The following is a 20,732-nucleotide window of genomic DNA, read 5'->3' as shown; positions in this document are numbered from 1 at the left end:
CCTCGGAGTGGATCCGCACGTCAGCGCGGTTAACATACGAGCGGTGGAACCTGGCGGCCCCCGCGCCCCCCGTCTAATTTACAAGTCTTTCGCGTTTTCCTCGCCTTGTTAAGCGTTTTCATCGATGCAACGCTAAATAATACGTTGCGGTGTCAAATTGTCAGCTCAGGAAATATGGCGCACAGGATTCCGGCTCTCGACCGCTTCTCACCGGCTCAGCTTTGTTATCTCAATCGCCCCAGCGAATCCTGATTTCCGATCCGAGCCTCCTTAAAGAAAAACACCGCACAGTGGATCGAGTTCAAATTTTTTTTGGGAGTTTGTTTCGTCACATTTGACACATCAAGGGGTGCTTTTAGAATTTTGAGGAAAACTTCACGAGGAAACCAATGGAACTACACTTAGGACCTCAAACATTCGTATAAACGGAGGAAAAGCGTTCAAAGGTTTCAAATTTTGTCCGACCTCTCCTATTGACTCGATCCACTGTGCGCCGCACACTGGACTGTGCCAATAAGAGAGGTCGGACAAAATCTCGAAACTTTAAAAGTTTATATTTTCGAAAATATAAGACGAAAAAATTTAACAGAGGTTCCATTGGTTTTTTTGTGAAATTTTTTTTCAGAGACACCCCTTGAAACTAAATTTGATACAATATGAACATCGGAATTTGATAATTCAGCCTGACATTTCATGTCCGACCTCTTTTACTCGCTCGTTCCACTGTGCGCCGTATGAGTATTGCGACATTGCCGGATCTCTCTCGACAAAACGCGAATTTACCGTACAATTTACGAATAAGGCAGTGCAGAATCCCTGCAAAGGAAGAGTACGGACATGTCGAGATAAGGAGCTCTTAAGGCCCAAAAGAGCAGCCAACCCTCCAACACAAAAAATGTCAATGTTCAGAGTCCCTACAAAGGGAGAATGCGGGCATGACGAACTGAGGAGCTCTTAAGGCCCAAAAGGCCGGTCAAACCTCCAACACAAAAAATGTCAATCTTCAGATTCCAATGTCAAACCGAAACATAGGCGGTTCTAGACCTCTGTGCTTGTCGGTGTCAAGAGACTTAGAGCCATTTTGTTGGAGCGTGAGTGGGGGGTCCGCGGGAACTTTTGAAAATCGAATCTCTTACCATTTTGAATCCTGGCAATTTTTATATATTTTTTACTTGAATATCGTAATATTTAGGAGACAAATTTCACCTTTTTTATCGGTTTTCGCACTGAAAAAAATGGTATGCTGTTTTAGCACATAGAATGTCAAAAATATGTCTGGTGATCCTAAGATGATACCTTGATTGCCCACGCAGTTGAATTTGCATTCATAGGATGTAAAGTTAACTGTCAGGGTAAAAGAGGCAGCATCTGAGGATCACCAGACATAGTTTTAACATCCTAGGTGTTAAAACAGCTAATTATTTTTTCAGTTGTACGTTTCCCCCCCCCCCCCCCCCCTATTAATTCGACTTTTAGAAAATGAAAAGTTAGGAAGTGAATCTAAATGGCTTCAAAGACTATAATTAGTGATTTTCGTTCGTGAACAGCTACGACGAAAAGCTGCCAAGTGTGGAGCAATTTATAAAACACGGCACTAAACATGGCATTAACCTTGATCATTGAATGAGTACCAGGTTTAAGTGAAAAGTGTAAAGTGAGAGCAATATACATCAATTTAAAAAAAAATTCTCATATATTTAGAAAAAAGAGGAAAAAATTGGAGCATGGTTGCATTGTCATAAAGCATTGTCTACCCGGGAGCATTTTTGTGGTGGGGGAGAAACGTGATATAAAGGGTAAAATTACTTGCATGAACTGCGCGTGTACTGAAATTGGAAAAGCAGCTATAAGCACCGGTAAAGCTTTCACGGCAGAAAGAGAAAAAAATTTTTTCGGACGAAATATGGAAGAGCGGTTGGTGACAAAAAATTGCGCAATGGAAATTTTTCTGACGAATAGCGGCACCGACGTCAACGATGTTAGAAAGCTCATTCGGACGCATTTCTGCCAAACGGAACTATGTGCATTAAGACATGAGCCCTGAGACCCATAAGACCATATGCATAACAGGGTTCAAGTCATGATGCACATAGTTCCGTTTGGCAGAAATACGTCCATTCAATGTCTGCCAGACGGACAAGCACTACTGGCGACGGGGGATCAAAAGAGGGATGGGGGGAGCATGGATGATGTTCAAACCTGTATTCTAGGTATTGGCTTTAGTTAATGGATTAAGAGCAGGGCAAATTTCATCCCAAGCTTTGATTTCGTCGAACCTCTCCGCTGAATGTCACAGGTCGGCGCCTCAGTTTGTGATGAACATTCAAACAGTGCTAGTGCTCATGATATCAATTTTGATTCCCTGTATGCGTGCCGAATGGTGGAGACCCATCACTTGGTCTAAACCTGGTTGGTTTCGAAGGAAGGCAACTATAGTAAGTGCAAAATAGTACATTGATGTTCATTTTCTTGCTCACAATCATCTTCATGAATTCAAAAAACCACCTTTTTTTGGTGGTATGACGATAAGAAAAATTTGCTACAGTATTCGCACCCCGAGAATTTTGGTGGCTGGAGACGAGATTTGCGGTCCCGCTGCCGAAAGTTCGGTATATTCTACCGAGGTTTTGGCAGTTTAGCCGAATTTCCTCAGCCGGGACCGCATAATCTCGGTTTCAGTTGCCTCAATCCTCGGGGTGCGGAAACTGCCGCAACACTTCTTACAGGATTTTAGTTTCAAGAAGGATGTGAAAGATTATAAATTACTATTTCATGAGCTTAAAGTTCATTGCCTCTTTTTAGATCCTCTGCTTGTGCCCAAATGATGACCCTTTGGGACGCAGATGCTAAGATAACGATCACTGAAAAACACTTAGTTATTCTATCTTAAACCTCATTCGCTCTGATTTTTAAAGCTGTTCCGCCTTGGTATTGGAAAAACGTCGCATTATTAGACCTCGGGCGCTCTGAGATATTCTGCGATAGAATACTAATTGTCTATGCAATTTGTGAATATTTTTTTAAAACTTTTCAGGGGCTATACTCCAAAAATTGATCTAGGGCACCGGAGAGTTACAATAAAGTTACGTACTTGAAACTTTCCTAAAAATAAATATTATTTTATCAAAGAAAATTTGGCAACTTTCGATTGCTCATGCGGCGTTTCTCCGTGGTACGTCTTCAGTATTTTTGACGAGCCCCCGACTCCTCGTTTCCTGTTAAAAAAGGATTCAAAATTTTGATACAATTATTGAGCCAATCGAGTGACTCAAATTGCATGGATATCAAAATGAAGGAGAATCGAGGTTTTCCATCACTAAGCGTACCACTAATTGATTATTCCAAGGTGAAAGAGACCATGGCGGAAGGAAAAGCTTTCTTTTGTCTCTGGTTTTAACATACTGGGCCGGTGAACCGAGTTCACTGTAGCGCCTTGATGCAACTATTCGTGTTCCACGGATGTGCGTATTGCATATCCAAAAACTGAAGGCACTTTCATGTTTCCAACTGCATCAAACATGCATTGGATGACGTCATACACCGTGTTTTGCGAACGGCTGTAACTCTGTTAACATTTAACGCAGAAATTATTAGTAAGTGTAGGCGTTTGGACCGATCTAATAATTTTCTTCTCATCTGCAACCATCAACAAGCGATGCTATGACTAACGAAACTGACCTACTGTATATTTCGTCGCCTCGGATGTAAGGGCGGCGTATCTGACTTTCCATGCGCTCTGTTCTCCGTGTGACTTTATGCAATTTGTGCAGTGGCGTGGGGTGCTTTGCGATATATCGATTTATCTGGCATTTAAACCTATGGAAAAGAATCGATAGACAAGGTGTTCGTAACGAACACCTTAATAATCTATTCTTTACTATGACAGCAAATGGGGAAATGTCAATAATCGATTGTTCACGACACGCCACTGAATTTATGGCTCACGAGGAAATAGAGATACACCCTTACGCCAGAGGGGCGACGATTTGCTCGGAAGAAAAGTGCTAGGGGTTATAACCCGTAAAATTATGGTGCTACCCTCTACTTGTTGAATGATATGGACATTTCAATTAATTTTGGTTGGACCGCAACTCAAATTTGGGTAGTGCCGCAACATTTGGGTCAGTAACCTAATTTATCGAGGTACTACCACAATTCATTGGGTCGCATTTAGCAAAAAGGAACCAGCGCGATGACAGTGTTGTAAAAATATTGTTCCTTCATAATTTTCGAGAAAATCTCCCGGAAAAGCAAATAGTTTTTCCTCCCTACCAAAAAATGGTTAATTTTAAAGAATAAAAATTGTGTAAATTTGCATACTGTATACATATATTAAGTGATTTTTTAGAAAAGAAGAGGTTGCACGATTTTGAAAACGTCGTAATCGCACTGGTTCTTTTTTGCTAAATGTAATTCAATTGGAAATGTCCAAGTCGGGACTTGACTCTTTTTTTTTTCGTGTGTGATTCCCGCTTAATTTTACTTTTTTCATTTTCTCGTCGTGCACACGCAGAGCAGAAATCTGACAATGGAAGATTCGAGGAAACTAGCAATCGATGTCGGAACGAACGATTGGTGCATGGATCGGAGTAGAAGCCGGTCCGCTGCTCGGGTCAGATGCGAGAGAGGGCACCAAGCTCTGCTGAAGTTGAAGCACGAGAGCGACTGCAATTGCGGCTCCGCTCCCAAATGTCGCTACGTGCCCAGGAGTCATCGCCGCGAGTGCACAGTGCTCCCTGCTCCCACCGACACTGTCACCTGCCCGGCACGTCTGTTTAGGGGAAATAGCAAAAGGGCTTTGATCAAATTTAGCGACTGCATTCAGAGCGTCATCGCGACGCTCCCTCCATCCCTCGAGGCGGCTGAGAGGGAGTATGTCGAACGAAATGGCTGGCCGTCTGTCAAACGGTTAAATTCGCTTCCGGTAAGTGCTCAGACCGCGAAAGACTGCCCCCCCCCCCATTTCAGTTTCATTTATGTCGCTTTTATTAGGTCAAAGATTACAAATACTAAAAAAAATCTTGAGATATTATTTTGACTTGAAGCGTTTTTTCCTGTCGACAAAAGTTGTTGTTTTTTTCTTCTTTTTTTCAGTTAAATCCGTGCGGATTCAACTCAACGGCAGTTACTTTGGGGTTGAAAAATGACTCTTTTGACTCTGATTATAATTTTTGGAACTTCTTGGCTTTGTTTTCCCCACGAATTGGTGTTCAAAAAACTAACTTTAAGTAAAATCTGCACGGATTTAACCGAATTAAAAAAAAAAAAAAAAATTGTCGACATGAAACGACACCAAAAGTAAAAAAAATAAAAAAATCAAGAAATATTTTTTTAGTGAATACAGAAAGGAGATTAAGTAAAATTACAGTAATCAAAAGAACCGAGTTTAGGTGACCTCGAGAAGATTTTAAGGAATGAGGAATTCGAATTCAAAACTCAGAACCGCTCTAGACAAGTCAAGTTTAGACATTTTTGGAAGTATTCTGAAGGAAACGGTACGAAATTAACTTCACTGGGCAGTGCATTTTACTTTTTGTAAATTTTACTAAAAAAAAAATACTGAAAGAGAAATCTTAGGAATTTAATTTTTAGACGCAAATTCTGCTATTTTCCTAATGAAAAGAAAAGAAATCTCTCTTTTTCTTGATGGTATATTCGTGAAACTTGATTATTCTGTTTAATCATTTGATTCTAGCACACTTTCCATCACTTATACTCGCTTTCGAGCAGATTTCCACCCAGCAAGATCACTGAAATTGAAAACCGCGTGAGTCTTTTGACGTTTCTATATTCGCTTCTAAACCTTCTAAGCAATCTTATAACACCTCAATTATCCGCCAATAACTTATGAAGAGACTCAAAACGTTATTGATCTCTTGGCGTGACCTCAACTTAATATTCCAATGCAAACTGCCTGAGCTGAACACTCACCCCCTCAGTTTTGTAACTGTACTCATTAGAGTTAAAACATTTTGATCTAATTGTAATTTTTGGAATTTTTCGGCTTTGATTTCCCCGCGAAATGGTGTGGACCTAGCATCATTTCTCCACCCTGCTACATACAGTTTCGAGCCATTTTTAGTGTTTTTCCTTCTTATCAAGAGACAAATATCGATGGCTAAAATGCGGAACCATAAATCTCCTGTGCTTCAAAATCTTTATCCTATTATATTTTTTCGCAAAGAAACAAGTAAACTATATACCTTGCACTTTTTACGGAATATTCTGCTAATAGATAAGAAAAATCAGGGAGGTTTCCAAGGAATTAATTTGACTGATTATTATCCGAAGACAAAATAAAAGATGACAGGAGATCTGCGACGTCGCAAACGGAGATTTGTGGTTCCGCTTTCTGGCCATCGATACATTCGTTATTTTTATGGTTTTTTTCGTTCTTCCTCGTTTAATGTCATATCTTTCATGTGATGTTAGCGTCGTGTTATACTTGTTCGATTATCCGGTGCGCTCTTGCTTCCGCCACAATCCATCGAGGAATCGAGATATCACTACACTTGCAACGGAATATTGTAAATGCGGTACGATTTTAATTGAAACCACTTGCATGTTCGGTTAATGCGGCTAGCGGCATCGCGGTGTCTCTGTGCCCTGTCCATCCGAATTGCGACCGCTTCGTCGTGGACGGTAAAAGCCCCTTCAATTCTTATTGCTGCAGCAAGCGCTGCTCTCTCTATCGCCACAATTAATAGCTCATTGGTCTCGGTCCTCCGTAGAGCCTTCCTGCCACACTGCTGTGCTAGAGAAGAACGCCGTATGAACCTTCAAGCGTTGCCAAATCTCCTGTGAGAAATCACGAATTTTTGGGAATATTTGTAACTAATTTTCTTCCATTTTTTTTAAAAAGAATTTTGCTCGTAATTTTATCTAAAGTGTCTGAAAATTTCAAAAAAAAAAAAACATACATTAAAATGTTTTCAGTAATAAATATTTTCTTACAGGAAATTTGACTTATTCAAATACTCATAGGGCGCTTTTCCTCAGCATGGCAAGCACATTGCTCAACGGCACGATATGTCAAATTTTAAGGACAAAACTCTCACATTAATGTTGAGACTAAGATAAAGATTTCTTCTGATGTTTCTGAGGAACAGCTACATGTCTTTTTAAGGGATGTATACTTGTAATTGAACCTAAGTTTGAGGTTGTATACTCTTATTTACTCAGGGCCTTTCCTTGAAAAGGCTACATGGTTTAACCTTTGATTAGTAGAAGTTTATGGAGGCCTTTAACAGGAGAGTACAAAAACTGTCTACATTCCTCTTTATTGTTAGTATAAGGGTAATAATTCTTGAGGATAGCAAGAATGAGATGCTCTTTCAGACTCCATAAGTATTCTGAATAATTTCTCAAATTGTTAGAAAATACGGCAAAAATCCTGAGATTCGCGTTTTTGGCACTAAGAGTAATTGACACTTCATCATATCGTTTATCCAATATTTCCCTAGCCGGGAGCGATTGGACCATTAAAGGGCTGGACACACGTTCAAAGTGAAGCTTCAAAGTGGTGGCTGTTTAACCAAGTGTGGCCACCGATTACCACATCGATGATGCGCAACACTTGGCTAAACAGTTAACACTTTGAAGCTTCACTTCAAACGTGTGTCCAGCCCTTGAGAATCGATTAAAAAAATCGGCATTTATTACAAACTTCACGCCAAGACTGAAACGAAACGGTACGGAGCGTTTCGTCGCTTTTTGGTAGTCTTTAGCAAAGGAGCATACCTTCGATTTACTTATCCTACTAACAGGCTAAGACTCAACATCTCCCGCTTAGTTCAACTTTCCGCTAAATTTGAAATTCCCGCCATTTTTCATTGGCGGGAATTTCAAATTTTATCCCCCTTCCTAAACGTTCTGGTCTATAAAAAAACCTGCGTCCTACTTCCAACATCTGATTAAAGCTAAATAGAACTAAAAATAGAGGAGTTGATTCTTTCGTTTCGAAAAATTAAAATGTCGATAAAATATGGCCATTGGAAGAGCCAATTCGACTTAGAGGTATGTCCACCCCCTCCTCCCCTCCTGCTATAAACTGTGTGATGTCCCATCTCATATGTGCGTCCTAATCTAAAAAAATGGGTGGAGTTTTAACAAAATTGCTGTTTTATTTCAGGATGAAATGACCGAAAAAATCAAAGAGAATGCGGGGAAATTGATAATGGTAGTGCTCTATGCAAAACTTTGCGATAAATGGATTCGTATCAGTGGCGAAGTCGAGGTAAGATCTTTTATTTTTTTTTTATTAACAATAGCACATATTGACACTTGCCGTCAAATAACATATCGACAGTGTACGTCGGTAATCACGTAACTCGGTTTGCGACGTCGCAGGCTCCCTGCCATACTTTATTTTTTAAACGGAAAACTACTCAACGGCAATTCTTGAAAACTGCCATGATTTTTCTCCTCTGAGCGAAGGAAATTCTGCATAAACTTCAAGGAATGATATCTAATCGTTCTTCTTAAAAAAAATAACATAGAGGCGGAGATTTTCAGACACCGCAAACGAGATATGTGATGGCGGACTTTAAGCCGTGCCGTCGATATACACATTTCTAGAGGCTTGTGTTCACATCCACTTTAAAGGGTTTATGACGTGGATGAATTAAAAAAATGAGAGAAAACTCTGAGGCCCCGCAACTGCACAGTGGCGTAGCGTGAATTGCGATGTATCGATTGTTCTGCCATTTAAACCTATGGTAAAGAATCGATTTTTAAGGTGTTCGCTGCGAACACCCTGTTTATCGATCCTTTTCCATAGGTTTAAATGGCATAAAAATCGATATATCGCAAAGTACACCACGCCACTGCAACTGGAATGAGTTTTTAGAGTTGCGGCAATACTCTGGAAATGAATCAGTCGTTCAAAAACTCTTATTTTTCATTCGTCTGAGGAAACTCAGAGAAAGGGAAAACCATGTGTCACTTTGTCCTCGAGGACAAAAATCACTTCTAGTCCCCGACAATAGTTGGTTGGAACCCAGTCGTTTTGGTGCCGGAAACGAAACTCATCAAGATCTTACGGTTATAGGACATTTCGTCAACGATTTTTTGTCCGCGCACCTGTTTTTTCCAGTAATTTACGTCCACGGGTTTTTCCGGTGCGGGAGTTTTGGTCCACGTGCCGGTTGACACCCAAAGTTAATTGGCCCACGTGTAAATACAAACGACAATTGCTCACGACGTTTTTTGATGAAAATATATAATGTCTTAGAAGACTGAAGGTTTGCTTGTTTTTTTGTTTTGTCTGTTTCGTACAACGGAGAATGATATATAGTTGAGAGTTTTGGTAAAAATGGGGGAGCGTCAATTTCATGAGACAAAATTCACTAAAACTCTCTACACCTCTTTGGTGTAACAGGACTTAATTATCTTTCAAGAAATTCCCACCTTGTTATACCTGAACCGGATAAACCTCCATATTTGCCTCAGCTAAAGGCTCTTAGATTTTTCCTGTGTACGATAAGTATCTTGATTTATTTTGCAAGGAAAGATCTGTACTTTTAAAGGATGCCTGTCATTCTTAATACGTTTAATTTCGTATAATACTGTGCAACACCTCTGTCGTGAAATAGTTGCTTCAGGCGCCGCCGCACGGCGGGCGGGCGGCCAGCGCGTAACGTGCATTGGCGCCTACAAACCTAAGTGGATACTTCAAGCATTGTGCAATGCGTGAAGTATCCACTTAGGTTTGTAGGCGCCAGTGAGCCTCTCGCGCTGGCAGCACACCGCGTCGCTCCGCTCTGTTCGGCTTTAATAACCGACTTGCATGGTCAGCATTTTTAAACTCATGCTTTTGAAATGTTAGCACATTCTGCATTGATTATTCTCATTTAAATTGATGGGGAAAAAAAATGTATCAATTTATCAAAGGAGAATAATAATATAATGTGTGTTTTTTAAATATTGGTGGTTCTGTGTCAAATTTAATGATTTCCAAAGTACTTTAATTTTTTCTTTTACATTTTGTGCTTTTATTGTACTGCAGCGAGATGTACGCGCAATGAAACGCTCAAAATTTGACGTATTTGACTCAAAAAGATCGATGTACAAATGGGTTAAAACTGAAGATTGCATGCTTCTCAGTTTTTTTTCCTCTTTATTCATTTTTCAGTTTCTGTCGGCACAACTGCAGCTCATTAAGATTAATGTCGCTTGGAGAAGGTTTTACAAATATTTTTCACGTTTTAAAAATATAAACGTTTTCAAAACGAAGTAATAATTTCGTAAAGAAACAAATTTAAAAAAAAGAAAAAAAAGTACCTATACATATATAAGGTATATTGTACATTCAATATTTTAAGGATAGAAATAAAACCAAATATTCACCAATGACAATTGAGGACACCGCACCAAAAACAGTCTTTAGGCGTATAGGTCGTTATTACGCCCATCTACTTTTCGGATTCTATGTACCCTGGACTATGCTGTGGTAGCGATAGAATATAGATAGGTAACGGCTCGAGGTCGAAAAACCTTTTTTTTTTTTCCCGAGTTAAGTCGGGCCACTGGATCGATGGGTGCAAGTGCAAGAACGACCTATGAACGGGCCTGTAAACCTAGGGGCCTATAAGGTGCTAGTTACCCCTTTCTTTACTCACTATCGATATTCTTTCATTTTGCGTTAACATGCGCGATTAAAATGATTTATACTTCATATTGCCACCAAAATGACTGTTAGGAGTAATAATGGCCTAAAAACCGCTTTTTTAAATTAAATATAATAGAGTGTAAACCCAAAATGTATCGCAAAATCTACCCGGCATACTTCAATAGCAGGGTTAGGTCGCCCAAAAACACCAAAACAGGGTACCTGCATAGAAAAGTCTGCGCAGTACATCAAAAACAAAACTTTAAATGCGTTTTTCTCAAAACGCGGTTTCAATTATAGGCTGTTCTTGGTGCGGTGTCCTCAACTGAAATAGCCTCCATGCACGCTGGGCTTGTCGATTTCCTTTGACACTTTTGCAGTGGTGAATGCATAGCTGAAGTGCGCTCCAGCTAGAATTATATTTAGCAAATGGGTGGTTTTTATACGAGGATCCCACCTATAATCCCACCTTTAATAGTTACCCGACCTATGTCGTCAATTCTTTCGTTCACGATAACTATCGTTAGATTTACTTTAGCCTATTCAAATTTTGTAATTTTGTCCCTTTTGGTCTTATAAAGAACGGTATAGATTTTTGGTTAAATCGCACTTACCGTTTACTTATAAACGGTAACTAACGTAAGTGCCCTACTTACGCTGTTTTCCGCTAATCTGTTTTTATGAAAGTTCCATTCCTTGGTTTCCTTGGTAATCTTTGTTTGCTATCAGCTGATGTTTTATTTCAATTCATTTTTTTTCTTTTTTTAATTTATTTCTTTCTTTTTTTAATAAATCATTGCCAGGTTAGTTCTAATTATTTTGTCAGCATTTATTCTACCCCTCCCCCCAGCTCATTTTTCTAGCTCCATCACCCTCTCCCCTCAACTCATTTTTCTATCGATTTTATCATTTTTTTTTATGGCATGTCTTGCTCCCCTACCACCATTTTTTGGGGGTTATAGATATTTTAGCGGCCTCTAGACCCGTGACTCTAGTCACGGGCATTTCGCTAGTTAAAAAGAAACAAGCGGTACGGAATACAGCAAAATAATATGAACTATGCAAAACGATAATCCGGATAGCGGAACTTGGCTGTTTTGAAAACGCCTTCAAATGCGGCGTGATACCTCACGCATTCCGGAGAGTTCAAATAGTTGTATTATTGCGCCTTAGGAATGCGACGAAAGATTACAATAATTTAAAAAGATGATTCAAAAGGAGATAGTAATAACACTTCATTTGGAAAATGAGCAACCGTAACAACACCTCCTTCTCTCTCAATTTCTCATTTCCATATTGTCAATATAATTTAACATACCGACTAAAATATAACGCTTGGACCAAGTCACTGTTGCTTACTTTACGTGTGGGCGTAAACTACTGGACAAAAAAGGTGCGCGGACAAAAAATCGTTGACAAAAAGTCCTGAAACCGATCTTACACAAGACTCACGAACGATTCATTTCATAAACTAGAATACTTGCACTGTTAACATTTTTAAGTGAAATTCTGCGCCGGAGTCAACATGGCGCCAAAAAATCCGAGTGATATGAATGATGGCCGGAATTTATTCTGTTTACGGAGCGACTTTCACTATTACGGATCAGAATCCACTCTTTCTGCGGAGTATTTTATTTTTATTTATTTTTTTTATTTATTTTATTTGTAAATACACATTTATAACGGCGAAAACAAATCATATCATACGTATCATACGTATAAACGTATCATACGCTTTTATGGTGCTAATATCACTATTCGAAAACATAGGAGAAAGAACGGGAAACAAGGCTAAAAATTACACATACAAGTCCGAGACGTTTCAGCCCAAAACTGAGCCATTTTTATCCGGAAGAATAAAAATAAAATACAAAAATTCCAAACTGTTCAGCTCTTTGTTTTGATTTTCTCGGCCATTATGTAGTCTGCATGTTTCAATTTGGATTTTTCAAATTTTACTTTTATTCTTCCGGCTGAAATGGCTCAGTTTTGAGCCGAAACATCTCGGATTTGTATATCGACGGTGAAACTACCAAACCACGTATCTCGTTTGCGGTGTTTAAAAATCTACGCTCGCATTTTATTTTTTTGAAGTAGACCAAATGAATATCATTCCTTGAAATTTTCACAGAATTTTCTCCGCACGAAGAGGAAAAATCACAGAAAATTTCAAGACTGGACGTTGAGTAGTTTTTCATTTAAAAAATAAAGTATGACAGGAAGTCTGCGACGTCGCAAACCGAGATACGTGGTTTGGTAGTTTCACCGTCGATATGTAATTCTTAGCCTTGTGTCCGGGGTTTCTCCCATGTTTTTGATATCATCATTGTCACGGGCTGCTGTTTTAAAAATTTTAACCCATCACTATTCGTGTATTCTTATCATTCTGGGTTTTTGGGCGTCGTTCATACTCCGGCACCGAATTTCACTCCTCGACTTTTAACAGGGCGATTCATGCTCACCAGTTACGTGCGTTTTTCTAAAAAGCATTTTGTCCCTTTTCCATGCTTGTGCCGACAGAAACTAGCTGGTGCTTTCCAAAACTCCGTTGTCTTCTTCAAACATGACATGGATAAAAAACTAGAGGGATTGGAGCTATACGAAGAATCGGCAATACCGAGTTTCATGTTCATGATTGGTAATAAGAACGGCGAATGGGATTTGCAGGTACCTATTTTTTTATTAGATGTAGTCCACTGTCCGACCAGTGGCGATTTTAGAAGGTTGGCAACACTGTTTTCCCTGCATTAAAATGTTTGTAAGCAATCGATTCTTTCTCTCAACTAAAATCGATACTTTTCATGGATTTAAATGGAGGGGGAACAGTGTTGCCAATTTTCAAGCATCGCCACTGGTCCTGACCAGCAAGTACCAGCATTGGCGGATCCAGCTAATTGGCAACATTGCCTTTCCTCCATTTAAACCTATGGAAATGTATCGATTCTTGGAGGGGCCAGGTGCCCCGACAAGAATCGATTATTTAGCATAGGTTTAAATGAAGGAAATCCGGTGTTGCCAAATGTCTGGATCCGCCTCTGAGTACCAGCCTCGGTCCTTAATAACTCTAGTCTGACCGACTCAAATTATCGGAATCTTAACATATATCGATGGCTCATGCCGCAATCACACGCTGAATGTGGGAGCTGAATGGGGCTTGAATGTGGAAGTCATCGGCCCGATGCCTGAATTTTGCGCATCACGCGCAAAATTCAGCAACGATTCTTGGCAACCATCGGACTAATGTTGAATTTGTCTGAACTATTCGAGTAGATTTGATACACATCTGGATGAAAATAACTCGAATTTACTCAATTTCAGCCGTTGGGCGATGACTGTTGACTTCTACATTCAGCTGCTAAATTCAGCGTGTGATTGCGGCATAAAGTGCAAAACCACGTATATCTCCATTGAAGTGTTTCAAAATTCCCGCCCTTGCTTTACTTGTTCACGGAGAAAGAATCCGACTTTACAGCTTGAAATTCATAGTGAATCTATACTCTGCTAAAAGAGTGGAAATATCAAGCAGTTTTCAAGAAACTACGTTAATTTTTCCCGAGGGAAAAGTAAACTAACGACAAGCAGTCTGCAATGTCGCAAACGGAGGTACAAGGTGTTGCGCCTTGGCCATGGATATACGTCAGAGAAGGCGACGCCATAAATTTCGGAAGAAGTAGAGGAAGAGCGAGTGGTAGAAAAATGACGAGGAGAAGGAGAATGGAGAGCAGAAGTAGAAAAGACAGAAGAAGCCGAGACAAGCAGCATTTCGTTTTAATTTTATCTTTCTTTAACGTCAGCGGCATCTCCTTTAAAATGTTTGTGATTTTTTCCCGACTTTGAAGCAATGTTTTGAAATAATTCAAAAAGATCAGGAACGTTAATTGGACTGCATTTTGCAATTTGGAACTATAAATTCTGGCTCTTCTGGAAAAACACTTAAGCGCATAGGGAAACTAATGGCACATACATTGTTTTTATACCGGGCGAGAATTTATAGTTCCAAATTGCAAAATGCAGTCCAATTTCCCCTCAATATCTACTTAAAATTAATGAGAGTGAACATTTTGAAACGTCAGATCGAATTGCTTGTTCCGGTTGTTCGGGGTCGGACACCGCAGATACCGGGAACTATACCGTTCTCTATGGGCTCTGCGATGCTCGTCCCAGGGCATCCAAGTTAGGAAAAAGTCTGTATAATTGTATATATTTTCAGTCGATAACCGTTATTTATTTTTAAGTTACATCTAAATATCTTATTTCTGTACAGAAGTTGATATGTTTAATAAATTAAAAAAAAAAAAAAAAAAAAAAAAAAAAAAAAAGATCGAATTGCTTGTCCCCTGAGTTTCATCATCTCCTTGTAAATAACAATAGCCAAATTCTTGGTTAAAAAAAAAAAAAAAAAAAAAAAGTCGTTAGATGAATTTTTCAAAGCGCGATATCTCGGCCAATCTTGAACGTAGGAAGTTGCTGTTTTGACAGCTCTTATTATTACTAGCTGATCAACAAGAATCAAACATCAAAACAGGGTTCTGTGACCAGCGCAACTGACCAATTATCAACGCGAAATATTAGCGATGAAGAAAATTTTCGTTAGTTAGTTTCTCTTTAAATAATGTGGAACGTTTTTTAAATTTAGCCCTAATTTGTTTTCAGGAGGTTCCGTTCCACACAACAAACGGCAGAGCACTGTGGCGAAAATTACTTGGGTATGGAGTCAAACCAGACAACGGTCATCTGTCTCCTCACAGATCAAACTCTAGGCAACCATCTCCTCAACGATCAATTTCTAGGCAACCGTCTCCGCAAAAATCTATTTCCTCGTCGTATGTACCTGTACATATCACATAGACAGCAAGTGAAAATGAAACTCTTGAAAATGAAAACCCGCACTGTGATATCAACTGTAGGAAGCGAATCTTCTGTTAAACTCAAGAAGAAAAAGAAAAAGAAAAAGTTGAACTCAAGACTTTCTTTTGGGTACATTCCAAAAGTTTCACAGGTCAATCGACATGGACGTAGCCTTCAAGAGAACCGGATGGGCCTAGGCTTGACCTCTTGTAGAATTTGAAATAGTATCATCTGCACCCCCCCTTCCCCATCTCCTTACCTCCGCGATTCAGGCAATCGAAAGAGCGTAGGTTCAAAATTGGTGCATTCACTATCTGGGCATTAATACGGAGAAGGAAATTGAAATAAAGCCCCGGTGTACTTCGAAGAATCGGTCAAGTCGAACGGAACGTCCCATTCGGCTAAAAAACCGATCAAAACAGTGCTTTTTGGAAGAATTCAAGGATTTTTTTCAAGGGTGGACCAAACAGAACCTCGTGATGATACAATCCTCTAGTGAAAAGTTTAGCTTGAGTTTCAAGCTCGTTTTGACAATACAACGTTGCAAATTTTATATATTTTACCATTGGGAAATGCTGATATTTTGAAGTTCCTCTGTTGAAAAAACAACGTAGGTATTTGATCCCGTTTTATTTTCCGAGGCACAATATCATTAATTGGCGTGACCGTGTCACAGCAAATAAAAAAGACTCGATTGCAGTTGTTTGTCCAACCAAGAAACTTTACTGTCCATGATAAAAAATGAAATCTATGATATGTTGCCAAAACGAGTTCGGGACTCAATCCAAAACTTTCACTAGAGGTCTGATCTAGAGGATTGTCACATCTGAAGGTTCCGTTTTGGCGACGTTTGAGGAAAGGTACACAAAAATCCCCATTTTAGACGAGCTTTTTGCGAAAAAGAAGCCTCAAAATGTATCCTATGAATGATCAAAGATCCAACATTATTCGAGATCGACTGCCCCCCCCCCCCCCCCCCGTTACATTGTTATGGCTACACCTACACTAATCGACATTCCGGTATTATTCCCGTAAAAAAGAGGCAATTTAAATCACGGTTAATATGTAGATTGCATTTAGGGAAGAGGAAATTTTTCAAATATTTCTAGGATTGTGCAACTTACATATCTTGCAATTAATTAAATTTACAAAGGTAATTCTCGTATTAAATTTACAGCGTATTCAGAGTACAGATATTTGTTTAAATGATCAATTGCATCGAATTTAGCAAAAAGGAACCAACGTGTTTACAGTGTTGTAAAAATGTTGCTTCATATTAATTATCTATGAAACCCTACAGAATTGTAAATAGCTCTAACTTCCCAACCAAAGATTATTAATTTTGAGGCAAAATAATTGTGTACATTTTAATACTGTACATATATTAAGTAGTTTTAAAAGAAGAGGAGAAGTTGCACGATTTTGGAAGCACCAGAGTCACGCCTTTTTGCTAAATGCAATCCAATTTATATTTGCAACGAAAAAGAATTTCAAAATCCTGGCGACATTGGAATGCTTGAGCTTCCTTTTTGCAAAAAAAAAAAAAAAATCCACGTGCTCGATGGAAAAAATTATGACTTGACAAGTAGACTGCCGTGCTGGGGAAGAACGCCGTATGAGCTTGAAGACGTTGCCAAGTTTCCTCCGATAAAAACCGACTCTACTGGGAAAATTGCGAATATTATTTTCAAAAATTTTCAGACAATTTTGTACGCAATTTCATCTAAAATATCTGAAAATTGCAAGGAAAAATACCTATGCATGAATGTTGTCAAAAATACATGTTTTATCAAGGGAAATTCGGCAACTCTCGAATGTTCATACGGCGTTTTTTACTTAGCACGGCAGTAGAGCAGAGTCGATCTCCGGTAGACGTTGGAAAGCATACTCAAACTGATGCGTCAAACCCTTTGACAAGCACTTTCGCTTGTATCAACTTTTTGTACGTTCAAAATCCATTTGAAAGAGCAGAAAAAACCAGCAAAGTTTAGGTCATGTACGGTTGTTCCTTGAGAGCGCTAAAAATAAGCCAGTCTGCGTCACTGCCGGCAATTGAAGCGAAAGCTCACGCACAGTATTGAGTAGCGTTGACGTAATCACAGGTAGAAAGTTTTGAGAAATTTTTAGCATTTGCGTGATATTTGAAATATTCCTCACGCACAACCGTTTATTTCGTACTTATCAGCCTTGAATGGACGCATTTCTACTGACAGGAACTGTGTCAGTAGGGTTTGCGCACAACTTAGCTTAAAGTAGCATTAATACGTCTAACTGGTCCGAACAGCACTGTTATGCTAAGGAAAAACGCCGTATGAATCTTCAGGCATTACCAAATTTTCTGTAATAAAACACGAATTTCTTCCAATTTTCAGATAATTTTGTTCGCAATTTCACCTAAAGCCCCTGAAATTTTCAAAGAAAAATATTCATAACTTTCCACAAAGGAGGGGTATCGTTAAGGGCCTTTTTTGGGCCCACCCTGAAATTCCTCAACTCCGCGATTTTTTGGTCATTGAAGGTCTATATTTTACGGAATGCATAGTGGTTTGGTCATTTTCGATTTATTTCGGGGTCTATCACTGGCCTAAACATGGGTCTGAAGGCCGATTTTGGCGAAAAATGCGGGTTTTTCGGCATTCAAAGCGCTGTTTCATACCGATCCCTTCGAAGGAAAATTAATTCCTTCAAGTATGTTCACTAGGGATGTAAGAGAGTCACTTTGGCCAACTTTCGTTGATGTCAAACTTTGCGCACATTGTTAAAAAAAACTTTTTAGAATTTTCCTGTTTTTCATCGTTATTTAAAATGACTTAAAAAAGCGACTCATCTTACGCCAGAGTTTAATTTTTTTGACAATAAATGGACGTGGGTGGTCAAAACCTTCCTTAAAAAACTTTTTTGGATTCAAAGCCCCCCAAAAAAGCCGGTGTTGCCATATTTTATTGCCTGAATTCACGGAAAACCTAGTATTTCAGAATTCGGAGGCTGTTCCTCGTCAAGAACATTCCGCAAGTTCAGAAACCTTTGTTTTCACACGCAGTGGCCACTTTAGTAGGGATTTTATGCATGTTTTATCTATTTATGTATTTATCTCCCCCTGTGGCTCAGCGTTGCCACATGTTATTCGGGAAAATCGAGAAAAATTCGCGTTTAGGTGGTTTTGCGCCATTTTTTTCGGATCATGCCAGTGGTAGACCCCGAGATAGATCGAAAATGACCAAACCATTATGCATTCCGTAAAATATAGACCTTCAATGACCAAAAAATCGCGGAGTTGAGGAATTTCAGGGTGGGCCCAAAAAAGGCCCTAAACGATACCCCTTCTTTCAATCTGTAAGTTAATTTATTTGATTATTTGCCTAGGCATTTGACAAAATGCCTGATTTTACTATTTGCCTGAGACATATACTTTGTGACCCTGACGATGAAGCGCTCCCCCTTCGAAAAACCTCGGTCAAAGTTTATGTAAGTGTTTTTTTTATAAAATTGTAATATTATCTCTAGCACTTGGCTACACCCTACATGCCAATATATTCAGTGCTACTACCTTTTAGACATTGTGTTATACAATATTCGCTGAACTTGATTTCCTATTTCAACACATGTAATTCAGCGGATTAAATCATTTTTCCGTATCTCAGTAATTAGGTAATCAATCTATGAACCAAAAGTATCCTCGTGCTCAGTTCTCTCGGTAGTTTCTACTTAAATACAAAATATTTATCAAAGTTCAGACTCCTGCAAGGAATTCTTATCGAAAGATCCGAACTAAATTTTGGTCTTATTTTAATTTTTAGTTATAGCAAATAGAGTTAATACTTTGTAGTTCTCTATATTTTGAATAAAGAAAAAAAAATTAATTTCAATTCAACCACTAGATTCCTGATAAACGAGAAGATCGGTTGCCCGATTCTAGGAATGCCTGATGGCGCTCACCACAGATTTGGAATTTTTGCCCTATTTTTGGGCACTGTTTTAAGTTGAGTTTTAAGTCAAGCTGAACAAATTATGATGATTTAAAATTAAAAGTATAATAAGATTGGAACTTCCGATGGAAATTTTTTAATACGATCGACAGAAATGAAATTGTGTCGAACTTGATGAAAATTCGCCTATTTTTAGCCGGTGTTCATCCGAATCTTCCATGGCAAATTCTGCCGTGCAAAGGATAAACACCGTATGAACCTTCAGGCGTTGCCAAATTTTCATTCATAAAACACGAATTTCCTGGTAAACTTATATATTTTTCTCCCAATTTTTCCGATTATGTTGTTTGCAATTTCACCTAAAGTTTCCTGCTTTTCTGCTTTTCATACTCCTGCGTTAAAGTCCCCTTGTGATAGACTCGGAACGGTGCAGTGTAACACAATGGTTACAAACCATAGATCCTATACTGCTAGCGATGCGATGCGTGCTATGGAAAAACGCCGTATGAACCTTCAGGCGATCCTATATTTCCTTTGATAAAACAGAATTTCCTAGTAAATGTATGAATATTTTTCTCCCAATTTTTCAGATTGTGTTGTTAGCAATTTCACCTAAAGCTCCTGAAAATTTCAAGAAAAAATGTTCATAACTTTTCTCAAAAATGAACATTTTACTGAAGGAAATTTGGCAAGTTTCGAATGCTCATACGGCGTTTTTCCTTAGCGCGACAGAATTACTAGGAGACTTTCACGATTGAGAAGGAAAACAAAACGTGCGTTGATGCAAGACAAAGGATTAGTGCGCAAGAGATTGCATTCTTTCCAGGCTGTCTTTAAAAAAACACGCATTACGATTGCTTCCGAGCCACGCAGTGGCGTGGCGTGAATTGCGATGTATCGATTGTTTTGCAAATTAAACGTATGGTAAAGAATCGATTATTAAGGTGTTCGTAGCGAACACCCTGTTCATCGATCATTTTCCATAGGTTTAAATGGCATAACAATCGATATATCGCAAAGCACGCCACGCCACTGGAGCCACCCTAAAAAAAGAGTAATCTCCGGGTTTTCCGGACCTGCAGTAGACACCCTGATCTAGGGAGAGCAGGCCCAGCTGTAGAATACCTCTCATCGATAGCCAGAAAAATCAATCGGCAGAAAAAATTTTTGAAGTCAACACTCAAATCCCGTCAGTCCTAACTCTGTATTGCGAAAGAACGTCCTATGAGCCCTCGGACGTTGCCAAAATTTGTGAGATAAACCGGGAATTTCGTGGGGAATTTGTGCCCCCCCCCCAAAAAAAAAAAAAAAAAAATTGTTTATGAATTTTAATCGCGATTTCATCAAAA

At 39.1% G+C, this 20,732-nt stretch overlaps 1 protein-coding gene across 1 annotated transcript; it reads left to right on the top strand.

Moving 5' to 3' along the window:
* The first annotated feature begins 1,841 nt into the window (after positions 1 to 1,841).
* LOC109041987 (uncharacterized) lies at positions 1,842 to 17,411 on the top strand. Its single transcript, XM_019058514.2, has 6 exons — positions 1,842 to 2,435; positions 4,514 to 4,924; positions 5,696 to 5,767; positions 8,132 to 8,236; positions 13,130 to 13,276; positions 15,263 to 17,411. Exons 1-6 carry the CDS (start codon positions 2,316 to 2,318, stop codon positions 15,455 to 15,457), a joined length of 1,050 nt encoding a protein of 349 aa, XP_018914059.2. The 5' UTR covers positions 1,842 to 2,315; the 3' UTR covers positions 15,458 to 17,411.
* The last annotated feature ends 3,321 nt before the right edge of the window (positions 17,412 to 20,732 follow it).

Source organism: Bemisia tabaci, chromosome 6 (assembly GCF_918797505.1).
Source record: "Bemisia tabaci chromosome 6, PGI_BMITA_v3".
NCBI lineage: Eukaryota > Metazoa > Arthropoda > Insecta > Hemiptera > Aleyrodidae > Bemisia > Bemisia tabaci.
The sequence above is the reverse complement of the archived record's forward strand: the minus strand, read 5'-3'. Positions and strand labels throughout refer to the sequence as shown.